Raw genomic sequence first — 21424 nt, 5'->3', positions numbered from 1 at the left:
GAGACCAGTCTGGATTTTTCTTAAATCTTCATCTCTACATTACTTATTGAAAATGCTCCTAATGACAATATTTGTATTGTGAATTTGGTAGAAATGTTGTCACTAGTTTATATTATAAAACCAAAATGTTCATTGTACTCAAACATATGCCTAAAAATAGTAAAACAAGAGACACTGAACATATGAAGTGGTCTCTTATTTTTTTCCAGAGCTGTATATATTTACTATGACGTCATGAATTGTGCTGGTTTCTACAGGCCTTCACACAAAGCGTTTGGCAGCTTTTAAAACGTCAAAAGTCTTTATGTAAAAACAGCTGTTGATCAATATGGATCATGTTAGAATCAGAACAAAACAGAAGAAAAATCACTTTTGTCTCTTTGATCAAAGTTTGAACACAGAAACATCAAAAACAGTCTCAACACAGTTTGATATTTTTTCTCGTTTTATTCAAACGTTTGTACAGAAATGTTGAAGCTCTGCCTGAAATAATTTACAATACAAAAAATGTCTTAAGAAGCCAATACTTAACACATATTGCAATTTTTTTCAATATTAACACCAGCATATGTGTTCCTTAACAACAGAGTAATTTAATTCAGCTTCTATCTCAAAAAACATGTATAGGTAAGTGTGCAGTTACACTTTAATAGCCTATGTTTCCCGTTTTATATTATAATTTACGTTGAAGCTCTGCCTGAAATAACATGAAACCCTACAAGAGCATCATCAGTGAACAACAGAAACATACATGAGCTTTCACATAGAGCTCAATTCAAACCTCACAGTCACCAGCAGTAAACAGTGGAGTTCAGTGTGTAACTGTAGCTACTGACACACTCTGGTTCAGCACCTTAACACATAGAAAGAAGCAACACAGGCTCAGCACAAATAACATCAATAACACAAATATCACAAAATAAAGAATATAAGTCACATTCATCCAGTCACTCAGTGATGGCAGCAGCTTCATGCAAGGTGCTGCTCTGACCATGGGGAGCAGTTTGGGCTTCAGTGTGTTGCTCAAGGACATGTGGAGGGAGGAGCCGGGGATCACACCACAGACCCTGAGGTTAATGGACCATCACCTTTGTTTATACACCAGTTTACAGAGCCTAGGCTGTTTATTAACACCTGATTTTAACTCTTTCTAGGAGAAGGAAACTCAACCATCTCCTTGTGTTCTCCACTAGCTGCCTGTCAGCTTCACTATAATCAGGTTCTAGTTTCTACACGTCACATTCTAGACATTAGAATCTGTTCTGAGCCTGAAAGCCTCACTCAGGGTTTACTGTCGTTTCAAAGCCTTTATGGTCTGAGCCTCTTTAGCTTCAAACACTGAGAGAAACTGGTCCATGTTTAATCAGGTTCATTTAACTTGGTCCATTTTAAGGTTCAGCATTTGGATTTATTTTAAAGGCCGGATACGCTCTATATGAATTAGTTCATAGGACGTATTGCTTTCAACCACGTTTCCATCCAAATGTTGTTCAAGTTTTAACAGAATTGACAGAAAATCAGCAAAAGAAAATGCAAAATAATGTACATTTCCATCCAGTACTGTTATATGAATATTAACTGGTAAAGTGGCTATGAGGAACTTTTTTCTTTTTCTACTGCCCTCTTTGTACAAACTCAGTGTTTTTACAACACTTTGTTTAGGAAGTGAGTGAAAGAGAGACGGCAGGATGCATGGCCATGAGGTAATGTATTTATATGTGACTGTGTCAGATTAATAATGGTGATATGACCACGGTGAAGCAAAGTAAACTGTGATTTAGTAGCGTTCATAAACACAGGCTTTTCCCATCTGCCGTCAATAGTTTTGTCTAAGTATTCAGGAATTCAGACCCGAGCAAAGGCATAGATAATATATACATAAATAGCATTATTTTCACTGACGGTCTTGCTTGCTGTTTAATGAGACTGTTTCATAATAATTTAAGAATTCAAGAGTTACTCATTGACTCTCTAAGGGGGTGTGTTGACTCCGTCTGTGATACTGGATCTGCAGGAAGGAAAACAAAATGACATTCAAAAAAATCACAACTGACTTGATCCTAGAAGATAAAACTGTCAAAACTCTAAACATTTTATTCATATAGAGAAATTGTTGGGTTTTCTGCTCATTAATATGTTGATCGATACACGATTTTAACTTACCTTTCCTAGAATTCTTATCCCGTTTGACTTTCTTATACTTGACTACCAGCACAGCTATGATACAACCAGAAACAGTCAGAAGAGAAACAGCAACTACAACAGCAACAATCAATCCAGTGTTGGGATCTCCAGGGGGTTCTGAAACAGAAAGATAAAAAAGATAATGAAACCCTCATAAAGTATCATCATACCCTGTTCCTCAGACTGTTCATCACAGAGACACAGAACAAGTGAAGCTGTTGATGCTCCTGAAGTCTACAGTGGAACATGGAGCAGATTCTAACACTGGATGGATGTTAGCGTAGCACAGACGTTAGCATGGATCTCCTGGACAGTTAGCTGCTGCTTGGCTCCACAGCTCAGAGCTTTAGGTCTCAGTGAGGAGGGGGACGGTTTAGTATAATGTTCAATGACTTTATATATTTAATATGAGAACATTATTGAGACATTTGTGTTTTGTAAGACACAGATAACGGGTCAATAAAACTATATATAAGAAAGCTTAGGTAAATAATCATTGGTTTATATATAAGGAAGCTAGATCATTTATTAACTGTGATTTATGGAGAAAAGGTTGGCTGTAGCTGCCAGTTAATCTGTTGTTTAGAAATAAAATAATAAAACCGTAAAGATTAGAGTCTAATCTACATCCTTCAGTGTTCTTATGTTCCATCAGGATCAATAAAGTTTTCTCTGTTTCTATAATTACAGCTCATAAACACACAGAGTCTATTGGTGTAACAATAAATATTAATTTTAATAACCTTTTTTCTTTCTACTATTGGAACAGAAATGTGACAGTTTGTTTCTAATGACTTCAGGTTCTGAATCCTCGTTGTGTTTCCATGTGGATATTCAGGATCAGTTTGCAGCAGCTGTTTATAAATCTTTTACTGCGTTTGTGTGACTCATTAAACTGATCTGAGAATGTACCACACAGTTCTTTCTTTTCATTCCCTGCAGACTCTCTCACTCCTCTGTTCTCTCTAGATTCAACTTTAGTCTCAATGAAGTCTGACTCACTTTGAAACTTGTTTTTAACTTTCACAGATTTCTTCTTCCTTAATTCCTTTGCGTTCACTGTGAACACTCAGTGGCCTTAACTAAGTTTAACCCGCTTTCTGGGGGACTGATTGACAGGCAAGAATAACATTTTTTTTTTCAATAATAATTGTATTTAAATGGTCTAGCTGTGCTTTTTTTTTTAAGTAATGCAGTTCACCATATATGACAAACAGCTGAGAGACATGACAAAGCAACATTATTTAAAAAACTAATTTATTCTGCCGCTACACCACTAGATGGCAGTAATCACTTATGTATTAAACTGTCCATGGTGCTGAAAGAGTGAAAATACACCATTATGAAAGCAACCCACTGGATTCCATGTTCTTATTTGTAAAGCAGGATAACAGTGTGTTTAAAAAGGTGAAAGAACTGAGATACGTTGTAAGTCTTAATTAAACCTCCCAGCATTGTTAAACAGGACATGACATGTCAAACATTTCTAACTACTAATAAAGGTTTTGGTAACAATTAAAAGCTTTAAACACTATTTCTGACTCACATCGTGACAGAAGAAAATACACAGTAAAGATGTTTGAACAGCACGAGAATTTTCCGCAAAAAATGATCTTGAAATTAAATGCGTCTGAGATGAAGACAATGTGTTTCTGTTTCATTAAAGTCATATAAATGTGTTGTGAAATATGAAACACAGGCCTTTAGAAGCTTGTTCCCCTTGTGTTATCAGTGATTAACTGTGTCCGTGGTTCATAAACTCAGTGGCCACTTTATTAGCTACACCTGTACAATCTAATGCAACTGATGGGCCATTAAGTTTACTGTTATGACGCCTATAAAGGTTTAGGTTTCGATGACACTGTTAATTCACTGATCTGTTGTAGCTCTGAGGTCAGAGTTTCATGTGTCTTCAAGGTTTCAAATTATCACCAATAACTCTCCAGGAATATATTAAGTGTGTGGTAATATTTCTACCAACATTAGTTTGTGTTTTCATCAAATCATGTCCTTGAGCAAGACACTTAACCCCAAACTGCTCCAGGGGCGCTGCACTATGGCTGACCCTGCGCTCTGACCCCCTCTGGAGTGAGGGAACTTGAGAGGGGATATGAGAAAAGACAAATTTCAATGTGCCTTTTGTAAATTGACTAATAAAGAAAGCTTAACTTGATCATATCTGGTTTTAAAACGTTCACATGTCTATGGATATGATGGTGAACAACACTCCTCAATGTTAATCTTCATATTTCACAGAGTGAATGTGAGCCAGTGACTGAGACTGTGTGTCATGTTCAGCTCATGTTGTATTAGTGTAAAGTCAGAGTGTCACATGGTCACCAAGACAACCATTAATGATTGACATGAGTTCAGACTGAACACAGTTCATCTTTGTCTCTGATTCATCCTGTCAATCTGTTGATTCAACACAAACAGCTGAAATACTGAAACTACAGACGGACACACCAGCTGAGTGTTTCTACCACAAACTGACTTCTGTTCTTTCACTGAAGACCCTCTCACTGCTCTCTGCTCTATAGAGTCACCAGCTTTAGTCTCATTTTAAGTCTGACTCAGTTTGAAACATTTTTAACTTCTGCAGTTCAACCCCAAAAAACATCCCAATTTTCCCCAAACCATAAAAAATAATAATAATTAAACTATATAAAGTTCAAAACAAGACGAGGAATAGTCTTACCACTTAAATGCAGAAATGTCTCAGAATCAATCCGATGGCCGATTTCCTCCTGTGTGGATACACAGCGGTAGTGGTCAGTCTTGGTCACAGTAACGTTGAGGGTAACGTAGAATTTTCCTCCTCTCTCTGAAATATGAGGATCCTCAGCAAGAAGCACATTCCCAGCGCTGTCCAGCCATTCCACTTTAGGTTTTGGTGAAGCACCGAGAACCTGACACTGCAGCAGAGCCCAGTCCTTTGTTTGATCAAGTATCTTAACAAATGGTTTTGGAGCTGCTCCTGTGAACATATTAGAACCAATAGTTTATATAAATCAGTTAAAAATGTAGATGTTTTGATTTCCATCTCTGCTTGTTTATGAACATATTTAAATGGGATGGAAAATAGACCGAAATAGATAAGTGTGATATAAGCCTCTACACAAACATTTAACTAATTTGGAAACTATTGACAACTGCAAATGTCTAACTCATAATAGAAGCACATGTTCAGTGAAAACATTTGGACAAACTTTACATTTTTGCCCAGATATTTGTGACAAAAAAAACCTTGAAATAAAATCATGTGAAATCTATTGAGATGTTTTAAATGAAGAAGTTGTGCAAAACATAGTAAAAAACAGGCCTTCTTTGGCCAAGGCTTAATTAGGCCTACAGCTCTGGAAAAAATTAAGAGACCAGTCCAAATGTTAAGTGTCTCTCGTTTGACTATTTATAGGTAACTGTTTGAGTAGAATTAACCTTTTGGTTTTATAATATAAACTACTGACAACATTTCTACCAAATTCCAATACATTTATTGTCATTAAGAGCATTTCCATTAAGTTATGCAGAGATGAAGACTTGAGAAAAATCCAGACTGGTCTCTTAATTTTTTCTGGAGCTGTACGTCAGATAATTGAACACGCTTGAATGGAATAGTTTAGACTAAAATCAGTTCTCTGCTCATAACCCTCAGCCTGTCATAACAGTGTAATGTATTCTGTAATTGTGCAATGCAGTGGACAGGAAAAGTCAGAATGATGTTGATTAGCCTACTGTAGCCTATATAAAAATAATAAGGAATTTATGAAGAACCACTCAGTTCTCACACAACTGGAGGCCCATAAGCCATATCATCTACTGTTAGGTGCATGATGCAGATGTCTATTTTCTTGTAAGGCAACCCCATTTAAAGTGTTAGACACTGACTTCAGGCTGTGGAGCCAAACTCAGCACATACCTGACTGAAGGAGACAGTTACGTCACCACAAAAATATTCACCTGGTATTTCCGGTCTGGTCTTTAACTTTATAAGGCGCGGAGGTTGCACGCGACCCGATATTTATATGAACAAATGAATAAATAAATGTACAAACTATTTTCATGTTGACCTCAAATATCAACACAGACATATTACAGCTCGTTTGAAAGCTCAGAAGTTCGTTTTTCACCAGATTGAAGAATGTCAACACAGGATTAACGGCCAAACAACGTTAGCGTCTTACGATACGGCAGTTAACCGTTACTAGTTTAACTGCTATCCTGTTTTACCACATTTCAAATGTATTTTTAGGTCGAAAAAACGGACATTTATAGTTAAAATACGGCTCGTTTTGAAGAAAAACAGTCTTCCGAGTAAGTCTAGCTCGTTTAGGTTCGAACGGAAGTCAAATATCACGTGAATTAAAGTTAATTTTGTCCCTAGTAAATTTTTAGCACCGCTCGTCAAAATTCTGAAACACCGCAGTGTCAGTCGATTATTCAATGTTTACAAAATATTTAACCAATCATGTTCAGTATCTCCGAAATCAGTAAACGCCCAGGAACGAAACAAACCAATCAGCATCCTTCTACGAACTAAAATGACGTCACTATCAAACCTTTAACTCCGTAAGCCAATCAGAGAAGAGTATCTTCCAGCAAGCCCCACGTGTGTTTGATTGACAGCTAATGTCCTCCAATAGGAAGTCAGAACCGTGAAACACCGTCAGTTGGTAGCCATTTAAATTACCTGCCTGACCATATATGGAAGTTAATGTAGATGGACTTTGTGTGGTAGTGGGACACCCACATAACAGAGAAACTTTATTTATATATTTATGGAGCCATGATTCAACCATTATTAATATTTTAAAAGTTATTTAAATATAAAGAACATATTTTTATAGTCACGTTTAACACTTAGGGACATTTTTTCAGTTTCATAAAAAGATTTATTATCATCATTAGTAAACTTTGGAGAAGTTTTAGAGAGCTCTGTAGACATCTGCTGGAGAAGCTCTGTACTGCACTTTCTAAAATATCTCAGAGCCACTTCTGTCTGTCAGCCTGAAACTTGGTCCAGACATTCTAAACAAGTTGAGGGAGAGATCCTGTGAGTTTCAGCCTGATAGCCCAGATTATGACTGATTTATTGCAACTGAAAGATGAAATGAAATGAACAAAAACAACAAAGCTTGTATTTTTCTCTGTTTAATCCTTGACCGATGCAACTCTTCCAGAGGCTGAAGTTAGACCAACACACCTAATGAAAGCTGTGAGTGTTTGCTTTACAGTGATGCGATGGACATGGTTCAGCTCCTCATGGTCTCGCTGTTACACAGTTTAAAATGGGCAGATATTAGGAGACAGGAATGCACATTATTAAAATGAACCTTAAGAGATTAAGATAGGATCTGAAAGGCAAAACAGAAGACATGTTAGAGCGCTAGTGAAATACTATCAACACACAGGTAATAAAGTAATCTGTGGACACACTCATATTTAATCTACTGCTAATGTTCCATTGACATAAAGGACAATGTGTAGCAGATATGAAGCATGTTTGGTAGAGAGGTCATCTCTCCAGATGTGCTGCAGTGCTGTGGGGACCAGGCCCTGACACATGGGTTTTCTGACCACTTGACTAAAGTCCATGTGGGACTCTGAAAGATGGAGTCAGTGATTCTGGAGAACGCTTGCTGTTAAAATAATTGTTTGTCAAATTCAGTGAATATTTCCTCACAATCTGCTACATGTCCTGTGTGTGTGCTGGAAAAAATCCAGTGTTAATACATACAGCCTAAGCTCTGTAAACTGGTACAAAAGGGGCCACCCACCACAACATGCCAGTTTACAGAGCCTAGGCTGTGTATTAACACTGGATTTCTTTTCAGCGTATAGTACAGACAGGTAGTGGATCATTGGTACAGTATTGACTGAACAAGCCTTCTCCAGAATCGCTGTCTGCACCTTTAACCCAGTGGCATCAGTAAATGAGCGAAATCTTTAACTGTTGAATGAAAGCACTCACCAACAAGCAGCTTAATGTGGGATGTTTGAATTGGCTGAAGACTTTGACTTGGCTCCAGGAAATCACAGGTGTAGTCTCCACTGTCAGCCACCTTGGTCTTTGTGATGAGTATGGAGGCGTTGCCGTGCTTCAGTTCATCTCTAAAATGTGAGACGCGACCATCGAACTGCTGATCTTGACCTGAACGTGCACTATCACGGAGAGAGCCTGCATCATACATGAACACATCCTTCTTCCCTTCACCTTTCTCACCAACTTTCTTCCAGTCAAAGAGCTTTGACTCAATGTTCTGCTTGGTGCTGAGGGAACAGGGTAACATAGCAACACTGTCTTCATCCACTGTGATGACCACTGGCCCTGGAGAGGACAACATGGAGGAGTCACTTTGATTACATCATAGATAGTATATAAAAGGTTTACAGACACAATCATTGAAGGTGCAGTCAGCGACTCTGGAGAATGCTTGTTATCAAAATAACTTTTTGTAAGAATCAGTAGTTGCCTGTCCGTACTGTGTGTGTGCTGAAAAACAAATCCAGCAGGCTGTAAGCAGTGATCTTGCGAGCTATGGAGGGGCCTTTTAAAAAAAAAACGTTTTCACATACCAGTTTACAGAGCGCTGTGTATTTACACCAGATTGTTCAGTGCAAGCACAGTATGGACATGCAGCAAATCCTGAGGAGATATTTAATGATTTAGACAAAAAGTGGGTTTGACAACAAAAGTTCTCAGGAACAGCTTAAACCACCTTCAAGGTAAGAGAGACATATCGACGTTATTTGCTGCTAGAACAAAATAACATCTTAAGATTTATTTAAAAAAAGTTGTTTCTAATGATCCCAAAAGAAGTTTAACTGTGTTGAAAGAATGACTTTGACCTTTCACACTTATAACACGTTTATCAGAACAGGTTTCCTCTAACAGAAAACTATAAACCACAAACAGGTTTACATGTGTGTAGAGAGAGGGAGAGAGAGAGAGGGAGAGATAGAGAGAGAGAGAGAGAGACAGAGAGAGAGAGAGAGAGAGAGAGGGAGAGAGAGAGAGAGAGAGAAAATATTTAATCGGTCTGTTGACAATCTTTTGTTGGCACAATAATCAATGAAACTACAATGAGCCAAATTCAGGGACAAGCCTCCACCTGCCTGAGTCAGTGACATGAACACCACATGCTGTGAACAGAAGCTGCAGCTTCTTATTAACTTAAGTGGAAAACTTTGGGAACAAACAGAAATAACACTGAACAGTTTATTCTAGAGTTTGTGATAAGAAATGCACAGCTAAATATCAATAATTAGAAAGAGTTCATATTTATTATTTTCATGACTAAACAAGAGATAGGATTTAGTTTCTGTTTCAAGCACAGACAGCCTGGATAGGAGATAGCACACAGTGGGAGCTGCCAACACTTTCCAATTGTTGTTTATTCAAGTTCATTCCAGAGCATGTGTTAATCAAACAGACAGACAGACTGAATAAAGGTGAAGTCAACTATCAGTCAGGTTTCGTTTCCTCTGAAATACATCATCGATGCTGCAACTTCTGACAGGACGGAGACAACGCCCTACTACTACTACTACACACACCTGCAGCAGCCATGACGTCACATCTAAAGTTATAAACCAGCTCTAAGCTGCAACATGATCGCGAACATACAAACACTGCGCATGTCTGTTATTGGAATGTAATTAATCAGAAGGAGGCTGTAATGAAATGACGTCACCTGATGGTTTAATATTGATCTGTGCTAAATATCAGGATCCATATTTCATCATAAGGTAAAAAGCCAACAGAGTGTGTTGCTGATCGTCAGTGTAAGTGTTCCTACCGTTTCCATCTGCTGACGTCATTGCAGAGCAGCTCACGAGACACAGACAGGCGAGAGGAAGGAGCTCCATAGTTCTCCTGTGAGGATCAAACATCGCAGCACTTTAATGTCTCTATAGAACCTAGCTGCAGCCGCTCCTCGCGCTCTCATTGGCCCAGACAACACTTTGGCTTTCAGGGAAAACCACGACTACACTTCCACTACAACATCCTTCACAATAAAAGCCTCAGTCACCTCCACAAACAGCTCTGGAAAAAATTAAGAGACCAGTCTGGATTTTTCTTAAATCTTTATCTCTACATTACTTATTGAAAATGCTCTTAATGGCAAAAAAATTATTGGAATTTGGTAGAAATGTTGTCAGAAGTCCATATTATAAAATTAAAATGTTCATTCTACTCAAACATATGCCTCTAAAGAGTAAAACAAGAGACACTATACATTTGAAGTGGTCTCTTCATTTTTTTTCCAAAGCTGTATATATTTACTATGACGTCATGAATTGTGCTGGTTTCTACAGGCCTTCACACAAAGCGTTTGGCAGCTTTTAAAACGTCAAAAGTCTTTATGTAAAAACAGCTGTTGATCAATATGGATCATGTTAGAATCAGACCAAAACAGAAAAAAAACACTTTTGTCTCTTTGATCAAAAGTTTGAACACAGAAACATCAAAAACAGTCTCAACACAGTTTGATATTTTTTCTCGTTTTATTCAAACGTTTGTATAGAAATGTTGAAGCTCTGCCTGAAATAACATGAAACCCTACAAGAGCATCATCAGTGAACAACAGAAACATACATAAGGCAAGACAGGTTTATTTATATAGCACAATTCAGACACAAGGCCATTCAAAGTGCTTTACAGGGGCAAGATTAGAATACATAAAACACATTAGAAAAGTGAATGAATAGGAATAAAACATTTAAAAGTGATTGAATAGAAGTAGAACATTTAAATAAAATAAAAATTACAGGTTAAAATGGAAACAGAAAAGTCTTCAGACTTAATTTAAAGGAGCTGAGAGTTGCAGCAGACCTCAAGTTTTCTGGGAGCTTGTTCCATATATTTGGAGCATAACAACTAAAAGCTGCTTCTCCTTGTTTAGTCCTAACTATAGGGACTGTAAGTAGACCTGTCCCAGACGACCTAAGGGCTCTGGACGGCTCATAATGTATCAGCAGATCAGCTGATGAGCTTTCACATAGAGCTCAATTCAAATCTCACAGTCACCAGCAGTAAACAGTGGAGTTCAGTGTGTAACTGTAGCTACTGACACACTCTGGTTCAGCACCTTAACACATAGAAAGAAGCAACACAGGCTCAGCACTAATAATATCAATAACACAAATATCAAAAATAAAAAATATAAGTCACATTGTGTTTGTCATCCATCCAGTCACACAGTGATGGCAGCAGCTTCATGCAAGGTGCTGCTCTGACCGTGGGGAGCAGTCTGGGCTTCAGTGTGTTGCTCAAGGACATGTGGAGGGAGGAGCCGGGGATCACACCACAGACCCTGAGGTTAACAGAACAGCTGGCAGCAAGGTGGGCTATACATGGTCAAGAGAACGTTTATATACTAATACTTACTGCTATGCAGTTATGCAATATTTGACAATACACGAGCATATCTTTAACATTGCCTTTCATGTTGCGCCTTGTTTGTCACATAGCATAGGTAGGTAAAGAGGGAGATGAAATGAAATTGGTCCTGAGTAAAACAGACACAAACACCTCGACAGAAACACTTCAGGCCGGAGAGTTTCCTGCATCGCTGAGTCGCTCTGATGTCGTTCCTGCAGAAGAGAAACAAGATGGCGTTAATGGAAATCATTTCTGTCCTTATAATTATCAGACTAAACAATCTCTGTGTCTGGAATAAAATTAAATCAATCAATCAATCTATACTGAGATTAATCTGGGCGTCACACTCAGAGGCCATTTTTATATGATAATATAAAATTCTTTGTATCAAATGGTTTTTAAAATCAGCTCATAGTGCAGATTATATGGATGGTTACTTTGCTCTTGGACTTTTTATACGACTAGTGATCCTCAAAACTAGAACCCGACTAGAATAAAAAACTGCCTCTCTGTTACATAGTCAACCAGAGAGCAGTGGAGAGGTTATATCTGAAGGGCAAAATGTCCCACAAAGTCTGTGTCTCTAAACTTCTATGACTAAGATCTGCATGAAACAGTAAAATGAGATCACTGACACAACCAATAATTTTAAATTCTTTCTACAGCTCTGATTTGTGCCTCTGACTGGCTTGCTCCCCTATAGAAAGGTTAGGGAGCCAATGGTTCATGAGTTTTGTAGTTTTCAGAGGGACAGACAAACAGAGCAGCTGATGACAGGGCTGTGTTGTGTTTCTGTACATTATAATAGACACACTGATACATTATTCACACTTACCTCTGGTACTGTCTGAAGGAGTCTTTGAATATCCAGATCGAGCTTTTAATACACCGAGAACTATTCCAACTCCAATAATAATTCCAATTATAGTTCCAACAACTATTCCAATGATCATTTTGCTGGACGATTCCTCTGAAACACATTAAAGAAAGAGAGATTTTTAGTTTTTTACACTCAGTCATGAATGTGCATTGTGCAGCTCCTCAGGACAGTTTCACCTCTGCTGTCAGTATGTATTCTGTCTTATCATACATAACTATCATTAATAAACATAAACAGGATGTTGCCTTCACTGACTTTTTATATGTGGAGGATTTGACAGTGTCTGTAAATATGAATCATGAAAGTCTCTCCACTAGATTCCAGCAGAGGGCGCATCAGCTAAAGACACACCAGACTGAACAAGATGTTTCACTGTCTGGTTCCCTTTCAACCTGCATGTTTTATATTATTCAAATGTTTTATTTCTTTTCATATTTTTCTAATGTCTATTCTATACTTGATGTATTTTAATCTTGATGTATTTCATGCCCCTGTAAAGCACTTCTTTGAATGGCCTTGTGTCTGAATTGTGCTATAGAAATAAACATGCCTTGCCTTAAACCACCATCAGCACATGGAAACTGTGGAGAACTTTAAGAACGCAGACTGTTGATTAACTCTGTGAAGAAATGTTTCAACACTTTCATTTGATCTAAAGACTTAAAGGAGGGTTAGGGTTAGTAGTGAGTCAGTGAGAGTGACAGTTTGGTCCTAGTGTTTAGTTTCAGTTCAGTTTCACGTTAAGACCATAAAATAATAAAACCATAAAGATTAGAGTCTAATCTACATCCTTCAGTGTTCTTATGTTCTCATCAGGATCAATAAAGTTTTCTCTGTTTATATAATTTCAGCTGGTAAAAGACACACAGAGTCTCTGTGGATTTTGGTTTAACAATAAATATAATTTTCATAAACTTTTCCTTTCCACTTGTGAAACAGAAATGTGACTGCTGTGGTGTTTTCATGTGGATCATCAGGATCAGTTTGCAGCAGCTGTTTATAAATCTTTTACTGGGTGTGTGTGACTCATCAAACTGATCTGAGAATTCACCACAAAGTTCTTTCTATTATTTCCCTGCAGACCCTCTCACTCCTCTGTTCTCTCTAGATTCATCAACTTTAGTCTCACAGTCTCAGTTTAAGTCTGACTCACTTTGAAACTTGCACTCTGGGCCCTGACTGACAGGCAAGAATTTAATTATTATTATTAAAAATTAAAAACTAATGCTTATTACATTTAAATTGTTCTAGTAGTCTAGTAAATTCTAGTAGTGCTTTTTTATGTATAAGTGATGCAGTAGATCATACATGACAAACAGGGGAGAGACACGACAAAAGCAACATTATTAAGAACATTGTTATTCTGCCGCTACACCACTAGATGGCAGTAATCACTTATGTATTAAGCTGTCCATGGTGCTGAACAGCAAAACTACACCATTATGAATGCAACCAAATGGATTCCATTTTCTTTTTTCTTTTCGAAGGATTGAGAGTGCAGGATTCGGTGAAATGTTGGCGGGGCCCCCACACTAGGTCTTGAAATGGGCCCCCAGAGGGTTAAGGCCGCCTCTCTGAACACTTAACACACATAATTGAAAACTTATAACACAAACTATTAAAATAATGTAAACACTACAAGGAAGAATCTCACCATTGACAGTCACCAGGTTCTCAGTATAAGTTGTGTGGTTGATTTCCTCCTGTGTAGATACACAGCGGTAACGGTCGGTCTTCCTCACAGTAGCTTGTAGAATGACATCATAGCTGCCTCCTCTCTCTGTGACCTGTGGTTCTTCAGCAGGAATGACTTTTCCTTCACTGTCCTGCCACTCAAGTTTGGGTTTAGGAGAAGCTCCTCTAACAACACACTGCAGCAGCACTCCATCTGCTGTTTGATCAAGTATTTCAAAGATTGGTTTTGAAGCAGCTCCTGTGGGTAGAATAGAAAGAATAGATTACATAAGATAATTACATCATGTGTGCAATACTGTGATGTTTTAGTTCCTCCATTCTCTCGTGTGTTTAACGAGAAGAAAAACACTATTTCTGACTCACATCCAAATGGAAGCAAATAAACAATGAAGAAATTATTTTACAATTTATGCTAAAAAATATATTTTTAAAATAAATGTTTTGTCTGAGATGTAAACTCAAAGTTTCTGTATCTGTTAGTTAAAATAAAAATCTTAAACAAATGATCAAATCTGGATCTTTGTCTGAACCCAGTCTTATGTCATTAATCTAATAAACATTTCAGAGCCTTGGTATAATTCAGTTTTACTAATAAGTTCTAGATGATGATTTAATAAACAGGACTGCACCTTTAAATCTGAAGTCAGCTGCTTCACTCAGCTCAGTCACACCCAGTAGTTAGTGTGTGGTGATATTTCTACCAACAATAGTTTGTGTTTTCATCCTAATGAAACATAAAACTGGACCAAGAACAGTAAACTGACTAATAAAGAAAGCTTAACTTTATCATATCTGGTTTTAAAACGTTCACATGTCTATGGATATGATGGTGAACAACACTCCTCAATGTTAATCATCATATTTCACAGAGTGAATGTGAGCCAGTGACTGAGACTGTGTGTCATGTTCAGCTCATGTTGTATTAGTGTAAAGTCAGAGTGTCACATGGTCACCAAGACAACCATTAATGATTGACATGAGTTCAGACTGAACACAGTTCATCTTTGTCTCTGATTCATCCTGTCAATCTGTTGATTCAACACAAACAGCTGAAATACTGAAACTACAGACGGACACAGCAGCTGAGTGTTTCTACCACAAACTGACTTCTGTTGTTACACTGAAGACCCTCTCACTGCTCTCTAGAGTCAGAAACTTTAGGCTCAGTTTAAGGGCGTTTTAACACCCACAAGTCCACAACAAGGTCTGAACCAAGCTTTTTTTTCATCCTCTGTATACTGTAGATTTGATCCACTTAGCTTTGCACATTAAATATATTTCCATGACATCCTGTCCTGTGTTTATCACCTACATGGGCTGCGTCTCCCTATGCTGGACATTGATTGGTTTGTAGATGTGCGTGCATCTGACGTCTACGTTTCTATAGCCTACGGTGGGTAGCCTTCATCAGGTTGCATGATTGAATGAAGAAAATTATAAAACAGATTCAGCAGGGCTGTATAGTTAAAGTTTGCCAAATGCAAACCTGCTTTGACTACAGGTGAATTAACAAGAAAAAGCCTTCTCGTCTCCGATCAATGACCCTCAGCCCCCAAGATTTCTTCATCCTAAATGCCTTTGCATTCAGCCTTTACACAATCAATACAAAAAATGTGAACAAATAATCAAAAATAATTTAAAAAAATAATATAGAAATAGGACTAGTATCTCACCATTGAGAGACACATACATCCTGGAAGAATGGATCTGATGGTTGATTTCCTCCTGTGTAGAAACACAACTGTAGTTGCTGGTCTTAGTCACAGTAGCTTGTAGAATGACATCATAGCTGCCTCCTCTCTCAGTGACCTGTGGTTCTTTAGCAGAAATGACTTTCCCTTCACTGTCCTGCCACTGGACTTCAGGTTTAGGAGAAGCTCCTCTAACAACACACTGCAGGAGCACCCAGTCCTTTGTTTCATCAAGTATTGTGACTGATGGCTCTGGAGCTGCACCTGCAAACATTAAGGAAAGATTATTAATACAGATGCTAAAATAATAAATTGTGCAGAAATAGAGAGATTATGAAACAAATGTTTTATTTGTTACTGATGTATTGTTATTACATCATGAAACACACACACACACTTCGTAAAGTATGCAAATCATTTGATTTGTATTACTGTACAATGCTCAGTCAAGTCAGAATCTGTTGTTTATATTTTGAAATACTTAATTTATGGATAAATACATGAAAGAAATAAAAAAGCCTTTTGCATACAACTAAAGAGACCAATAACATACTGTCAGACGATACATATAAACATATTTTATAAACATTGTTTATGACACTTTATTATAATTATTGATTGTTGTTTCGTGTTATGTGTAGCCTATCATACTTGCTTTTCTATTTATTTTTTGTTGAAATAAAGACAAAATGAAATGAATTTGGATCATTCACTAATGACTTTGTCCTGTGATTGAAACCCCATTGAAAGTATTTAACACTGACTACAGGCTGTGGAGCCAAACTCAGCACATACCTGGAGACAGTTACGTCACCAAAGAAAAACTCACCTGGTATTGTCGGTCTGGGCTTTAACTTTATAAGGCGCGGAGGTTGCACGCGACCCGATATTTATATGAAAAATGAATAAATAAATGTACAAACTATTTTCATGTTGACCTCAAATATCAACACAGACATATTCCAGCTCGTTTGAAAGCTCAGAAGTTCGTTTTTCACCGGATTGAAGAATCTCAACACAGGATTAACGGCAGAACAACGTTAGCGTTTTACGATACGGCAGTTAACCGTTACTAGCTTGACTGCTATCCTGTTTGGCCGCAATTCAAATGTATTTTATAGTCAGAAAAACCGACTTTTACAGACAAAAAAGGGCTTGTTTTGAAGAATAACCGTCTTCTGAGTAAGACTAGCTTGTTTAGGTTCGAGCGGAAGGAAAAAGTACGTGAAATAAAGTTGATATCGTCCGTTGTAAATCTTTAGCGGCGCTCGTCAAACTTCGAAAACAAAGTCATTGCTGTGACGTATGCACTGTTGACAAAAGTTTTAACCAATCATGTTCAGTATCTCCGAAATCAGTGAACGCCCAGGAACGGAACGAACCAATCAGCATCTCTCTCCGATCTATGGTGACGTCATTATCAGACCTTAAACTCCGTAAGCCAATCGGAGAAGAGCATCTTCCAGCAAGCCCCACGTTTGTTTGATTGACATAAAATGTCCTCCAATAGGCAGTCAGCAAACTGAAACACCGTCAGTTGGTAGAGAATAAAATTACCTGCCTGACCATATATGGAAGTTAACGTAGTTGGACTCTGTGTGGTAGCGGGACACCCACATAACAGAGAAACTTTATTTATATATTTATGAAGGCATTATTCAATCATTATTAATATTTTAACAGTTATTTAAATATTAAGAACATATTTTTATAGTCACGTTAAACACTTAGGGACATTTTTTCAGTTTCATAAAGAGATTTATCATCATCATTAGTAAACTTTGGAGAAGTTTTAGAGAGCTCTGTAGACATCTGCTGGAGAAGCTCTGTACTGCACTTTCTAAAATATCTCAGAGCCACTTCTGTCTGTCAGCCTGAAATTTGGTCCAGACATTATAAACAAGTTGAGGGAGAGATCCTGTGAGTTTCAGCCTGATAGCCCAGATTATGACTGATTTATTGCAACTGAAATATGAAATGAAATTAACAAAAACAACAAAGCTTGTATTTTTCTCTGTTTAATCCTTGACCAATGCAACTCTTCCAGAGGCTGAAGTTAGACCAACACACCTAATGAAAGCTGTGAGTGTTTGCGTTACAGTGATGCAATGGACATGGTTCAGCTCCTCATGGTCTCGCTGTTACACAGTTTAAAATGGGCAGATATTAGGAGACAGGAATGCACATTATTAAAATGAACCTTAAGAGATTAAGATAGGATCTGAAAGGCAAAACAGAAGACATGTTAGAGCGCTAGTGAAATACTATCAACACACAGGTAATAAAGTCATCTGTGGACACACTCATATCTAATCTACTGCTGATGTTCCATTGACATAAAGGACAATGTGTAGCAGATATGAAGCATGTTTGGTAGAGAGGTCATCTCTCCAGATGTGCTGCAGTGCTGTGGGGACCAAGCCCTGACACATGGGTTTTCTGACTGTAAGAGCCATTTACCCCTTTCCTTGTTTGTTTGTATTGTCTGGCTATGCCCAATTCGACCGCCTGGTGGCGGGGCTGAACCGGATGCAAGGCTATTAATCAGGCGCACTCAAACTAGCGAGGTGCTTGCATGCTGGAAGGCAAATCGTTTTTGACCGTGCTAAGGGAGCCAACAGGTCAACAGTGTATTGTCTAAATGTTCAAGTCATACTTTAATTATATGTAAATAAACTATGCATTATGAATTACTGGAATGAGTGGACATTACGTACGTTAACCAAACTGTTAACTAGAGGCTATAGGCACGCGTCAGACACCAAACGACATGCAGCCTAGTGGCTAATGGGAAGCCGCTACACTGACCACTTGACTAAAGTCCATGTGGGACTCTGAAACCAGTGGCATCAGGAAATGAGCGACATCTTTAACTGGGATGGTAGGATGCCCTAGCCTAGAGGAAAGAGGGGCCGACAGGTTACCATGAGGTCTCTGGTTGGATCCCTGGCACCGGACAGAAGGGTGTTAAACTAGTGGTGGCTGGAATAACATACGGTGCCCACTATCTCTACCATTGTGTCCTTGAGCAAGACACTTATCCCCAAGCTGCTCTAGGGGCGCTGTATTATGGCTGACCCTGTGCTATGACCCCCTCTGGAGTGTGGTAACTTGAGAGGGGCCTCGTGAAATTGACTAATAAAGATAACTTAACTGTTGAATGAAAGCACTCACCAACAAGCAGCTTAATGTGGGATGTTTGAATTGGCTGAAGACTTTGACTTGGCTCCAGGAAATCACAGGTGTAGTCTCCACTGTCAGCCACCTTGGTCTTTGTGATGAGTATGGAGGCGTTGCCGTGCTTCAGTTCATCTCTAAAATGTGAGACGCGACCATCGAACTGCTGATCTTGACCTGAACGTGCACTATCACGGAGAGAGCCTGCATCATACATGAACACATCCTTCTTCCCTTCACCTTTCTCACCAACTTTCTTCCAGTCAAAGAGCTTTGACTCAATGTTCTGCTTGGTGCTGAGGGAACAGGGTAACATAGCAACACTGTCTTCATCCACTGTGATGACCACTGGCCCTGGAGAGGACAACATGGAGGAGTCACTTTGATTACATCATAGATAGTATATAAAAGGTTTACAGACACAATCATTAAAGGTGCAGTCAGCGACTCTGGAGAATGCTTACAATCAAAATTACTTTTTGTAAGAATCAGTAGTTGCCTGTCCGTACTGTGTGTGTGCTGAAAGAAAAATCCAGCCTAGGCTGTAAGCAGAGATCTTGCGAGCTATGAAGGGGCCTTTTTGTTTACTTGTTTACATACCAGTTTACAGAGCCTAGGCTGTGTATTTACACCAGATTGTTCAGTGCAAGCACAGTAGACATGTAGCAAATCGTGAGGAGATATTTAATGATTTTGACAAAAAGTGGGTTTGACAACAGAAGTTCTCAGGAACAGCTGAAACCACCTTCAAGGTAAGAGAGACATATTGACGTTATTTGCTGTTAGAACAAAATATCATCTTAAGATGTAATTTAAAAAAAGTTGTTTCTAATGATCCCAAAAGAAGTTTAACTGTGTTGAAAGAATGACTTTGACCTTTCACACTTATAACACGTTTATCAGAACAGGTTTCCTCTAACAGAAAACTATAAACCACTAAAACAGGTTTACATGTGAGTAGTGCGTAGGAGGACAGAGAGAGAGAGCGAGAGAGAGAGAGAGAGAGAGAGAGAGAGAGAGAGAGAGAGAGAGAGAAGAGAGACAGAGACAGAGAGAGAAAGAGAGAGAGAGAGAGAGAGTGAAAATATTTAATCGTCTGTTGACAATCTTTCTTGGCACAATAATCAATGAAACTACAATGAGCCAAATTCAGGGACAAGCCTCCACCTGCCTGAGTCAGTGACTTGAACACCACAAGCTGTGAACAGAAGCTGCAGCTTCTTAACTCAGTGGAAAACTTTGGGGACAAACAGAAATAAATCTGAACAGTTTATTGTAGAGCTTGTAAGAAGAAATGCACCTAATTATTAAAAATTTGAAAGTTCATATTTAATCATAAAAATACTTTGTAAATAATAGCTACATTTGTCTATTTATGCTTTAGCTAAAACAAAGAGATTAAGAGGACAACAATTAAGATATTTTACAGTGACAGAAGCTGAGACAAGTTTCAGGCAGAGAACATTTTGTCCTGAGGCGAATGCTATAAGAGTGAATACAAAAAACATTAGAGAACAAAAGAATATATAGTTAAATGGATGTCAATCATTATATCATTATATTATGTGTTGTTGCGGTTTGTTTTCTAAGCGTTGTTTATTCAGGTTTATTCCAGTGCATGTGTTAATCAAAACAGACAGACAGACAGACAGACAGACAGACAGACAGACAGACAGACAGACAGACAGACAGAGAGAGAGAGAGAGAGAGAGAGAGAGAGAGAGAGAGAGAGAGTGAGAGAGAGAGAGACAGAGAGAGAGAGAGAGAGAGAGAGAGAGAGAGTGATAGAGAGAGACAGAGACACACACAGAGAGAGAGAGAGGGACAGAGAGAGAGAGACAGAGAGAGAGAGAGAGACAGAGAGAGGGGGACAGAGAGAGAGAGAGAGAGCCTTATATTGAATGAATGAATCTGAATGAAGGTTATGTCAACTATCAATCAGGTTTCGTTTCCTCTGAAATACATCATCGATGCTGCAACTTCTGACAGGACGGAGACAACGCCCTACTACTACTACTACACACACACCTGCAGCAGCCATGACGTCACATCTAAAGTTATAAACCAGCTCTAAGCTGCAACATGATCGCGAATATACAAACACTGCGCATGTCTGTTATTGGAATGTAATTAATCAGAAGGAGGCTGTAATGAAATGACGTCACCTGATGGTTTAATATTGATCTGTGCTAAATATCAGGATCCATATTTCATCATAAGGTAAAAAGCAACAGAGTGTGTTGCTGATCATCAGTGTAAGTGTTCCTACCGTTTCCATCTGCTGACGTCATTGCAGAGCAGCTCACGAGACACAGACAGGCGAGAGGAAGGAGCTCCATAGTTCTCCTGTGAGGATCAAACATCGCAGCACTTTAATGTCTCTATAGAACCAAGCTGCAGCCGCTCCTCGCG

The 21424-nt window shown here is 38.4% G+C and overlaps 2 protein-coding genes across 2 annotated transcripts in view; both read right to left on the bottom strand.

The window, feature by feature from the left end:
* Positions 1-1357, bottom strand: part of LOC307249211 (uncharacterized protein) — a gene marked incomplete at both ends in the record, with an annotated part of 10108 nt that extends 8751 nt beyond the window's left edge. Inside the window, 3 exons of the mRNA XM_080025852.1 lie at positions 837-853; positions 992-1067; positions 1293-1357. Of these exons, the coding sequence (XP_079881978.1) occupies positions 837-853; positions 992-1067; positions 1293-1357 (158 nt within the window). The remainder of the gene's footprint in view (positions 1-836; positions 854-991; positions 1068-1292) is intronic.
* Positions 511-21424, bottom strand: LOC307249210 (hemicentin-1-like). The gene is made up of 8 exons (XM_080025851.1): positions 21282-21424; positions 19010-19366; positions 15818-16099; positions 14104-14382; positions 8156-8512; positions 4883-5161; positions 2164-2301; positions 511-2008 (listed from the first exon to the last, which is right to left on the bottom strand). Exons 1-8 carry the CDS (start codon positions 21373-21375, stop codon positions 1950-1952), a joined length of 1845 nt encoding a protein of 614 aa, XP_079881977.1. The 5' UTR covers positions 21376-21424; the 3' UTR covers positions 511-1949.

The sequence above is a fragment of the Ammodytes marinus genome (assembly GCF_949987685.1).
Source record: "Ammodytes marinus genome assembly, chromosome: 4".
Classification (NCBI taxonomy): Eukaryota; Metazoa; Chordata; class Actinopteri; order Uranoscopiformes; family Ammodytidae; genus Ammodytes; species Ammodytes marinus.
Note: the sequence above shows the minus strand (reverse complement) of the source record. Positions and strands in the feature narration are given on the sequence as shown.

Excerpts from the sequence above, each read along its gene's own strand:
- LOC307249210 (XM_080025851.1), bottom strand. The coding sequence starts at position 21,375 with ATGTTTGATCCTCACAGGAGAACTATGGAGCTCCTTCCTCTCGCCTGT. Across the intron at positions 16,100-19,009 it reads CCACATTAAGCTGCTTGTTG|GTGCAGCTCCAGAGCCATCA; the intron begins GTGAGTGCTTTC and ends TAATGTTTGCAG. Across the intron at positions 2,302-4,882 it reads GACATTTCTGCATTTAAGTG|AACCCCCTGGAGATCCCAAC; the intron begins GTAAGACTATTC and ends TTTCTGTTTCAG.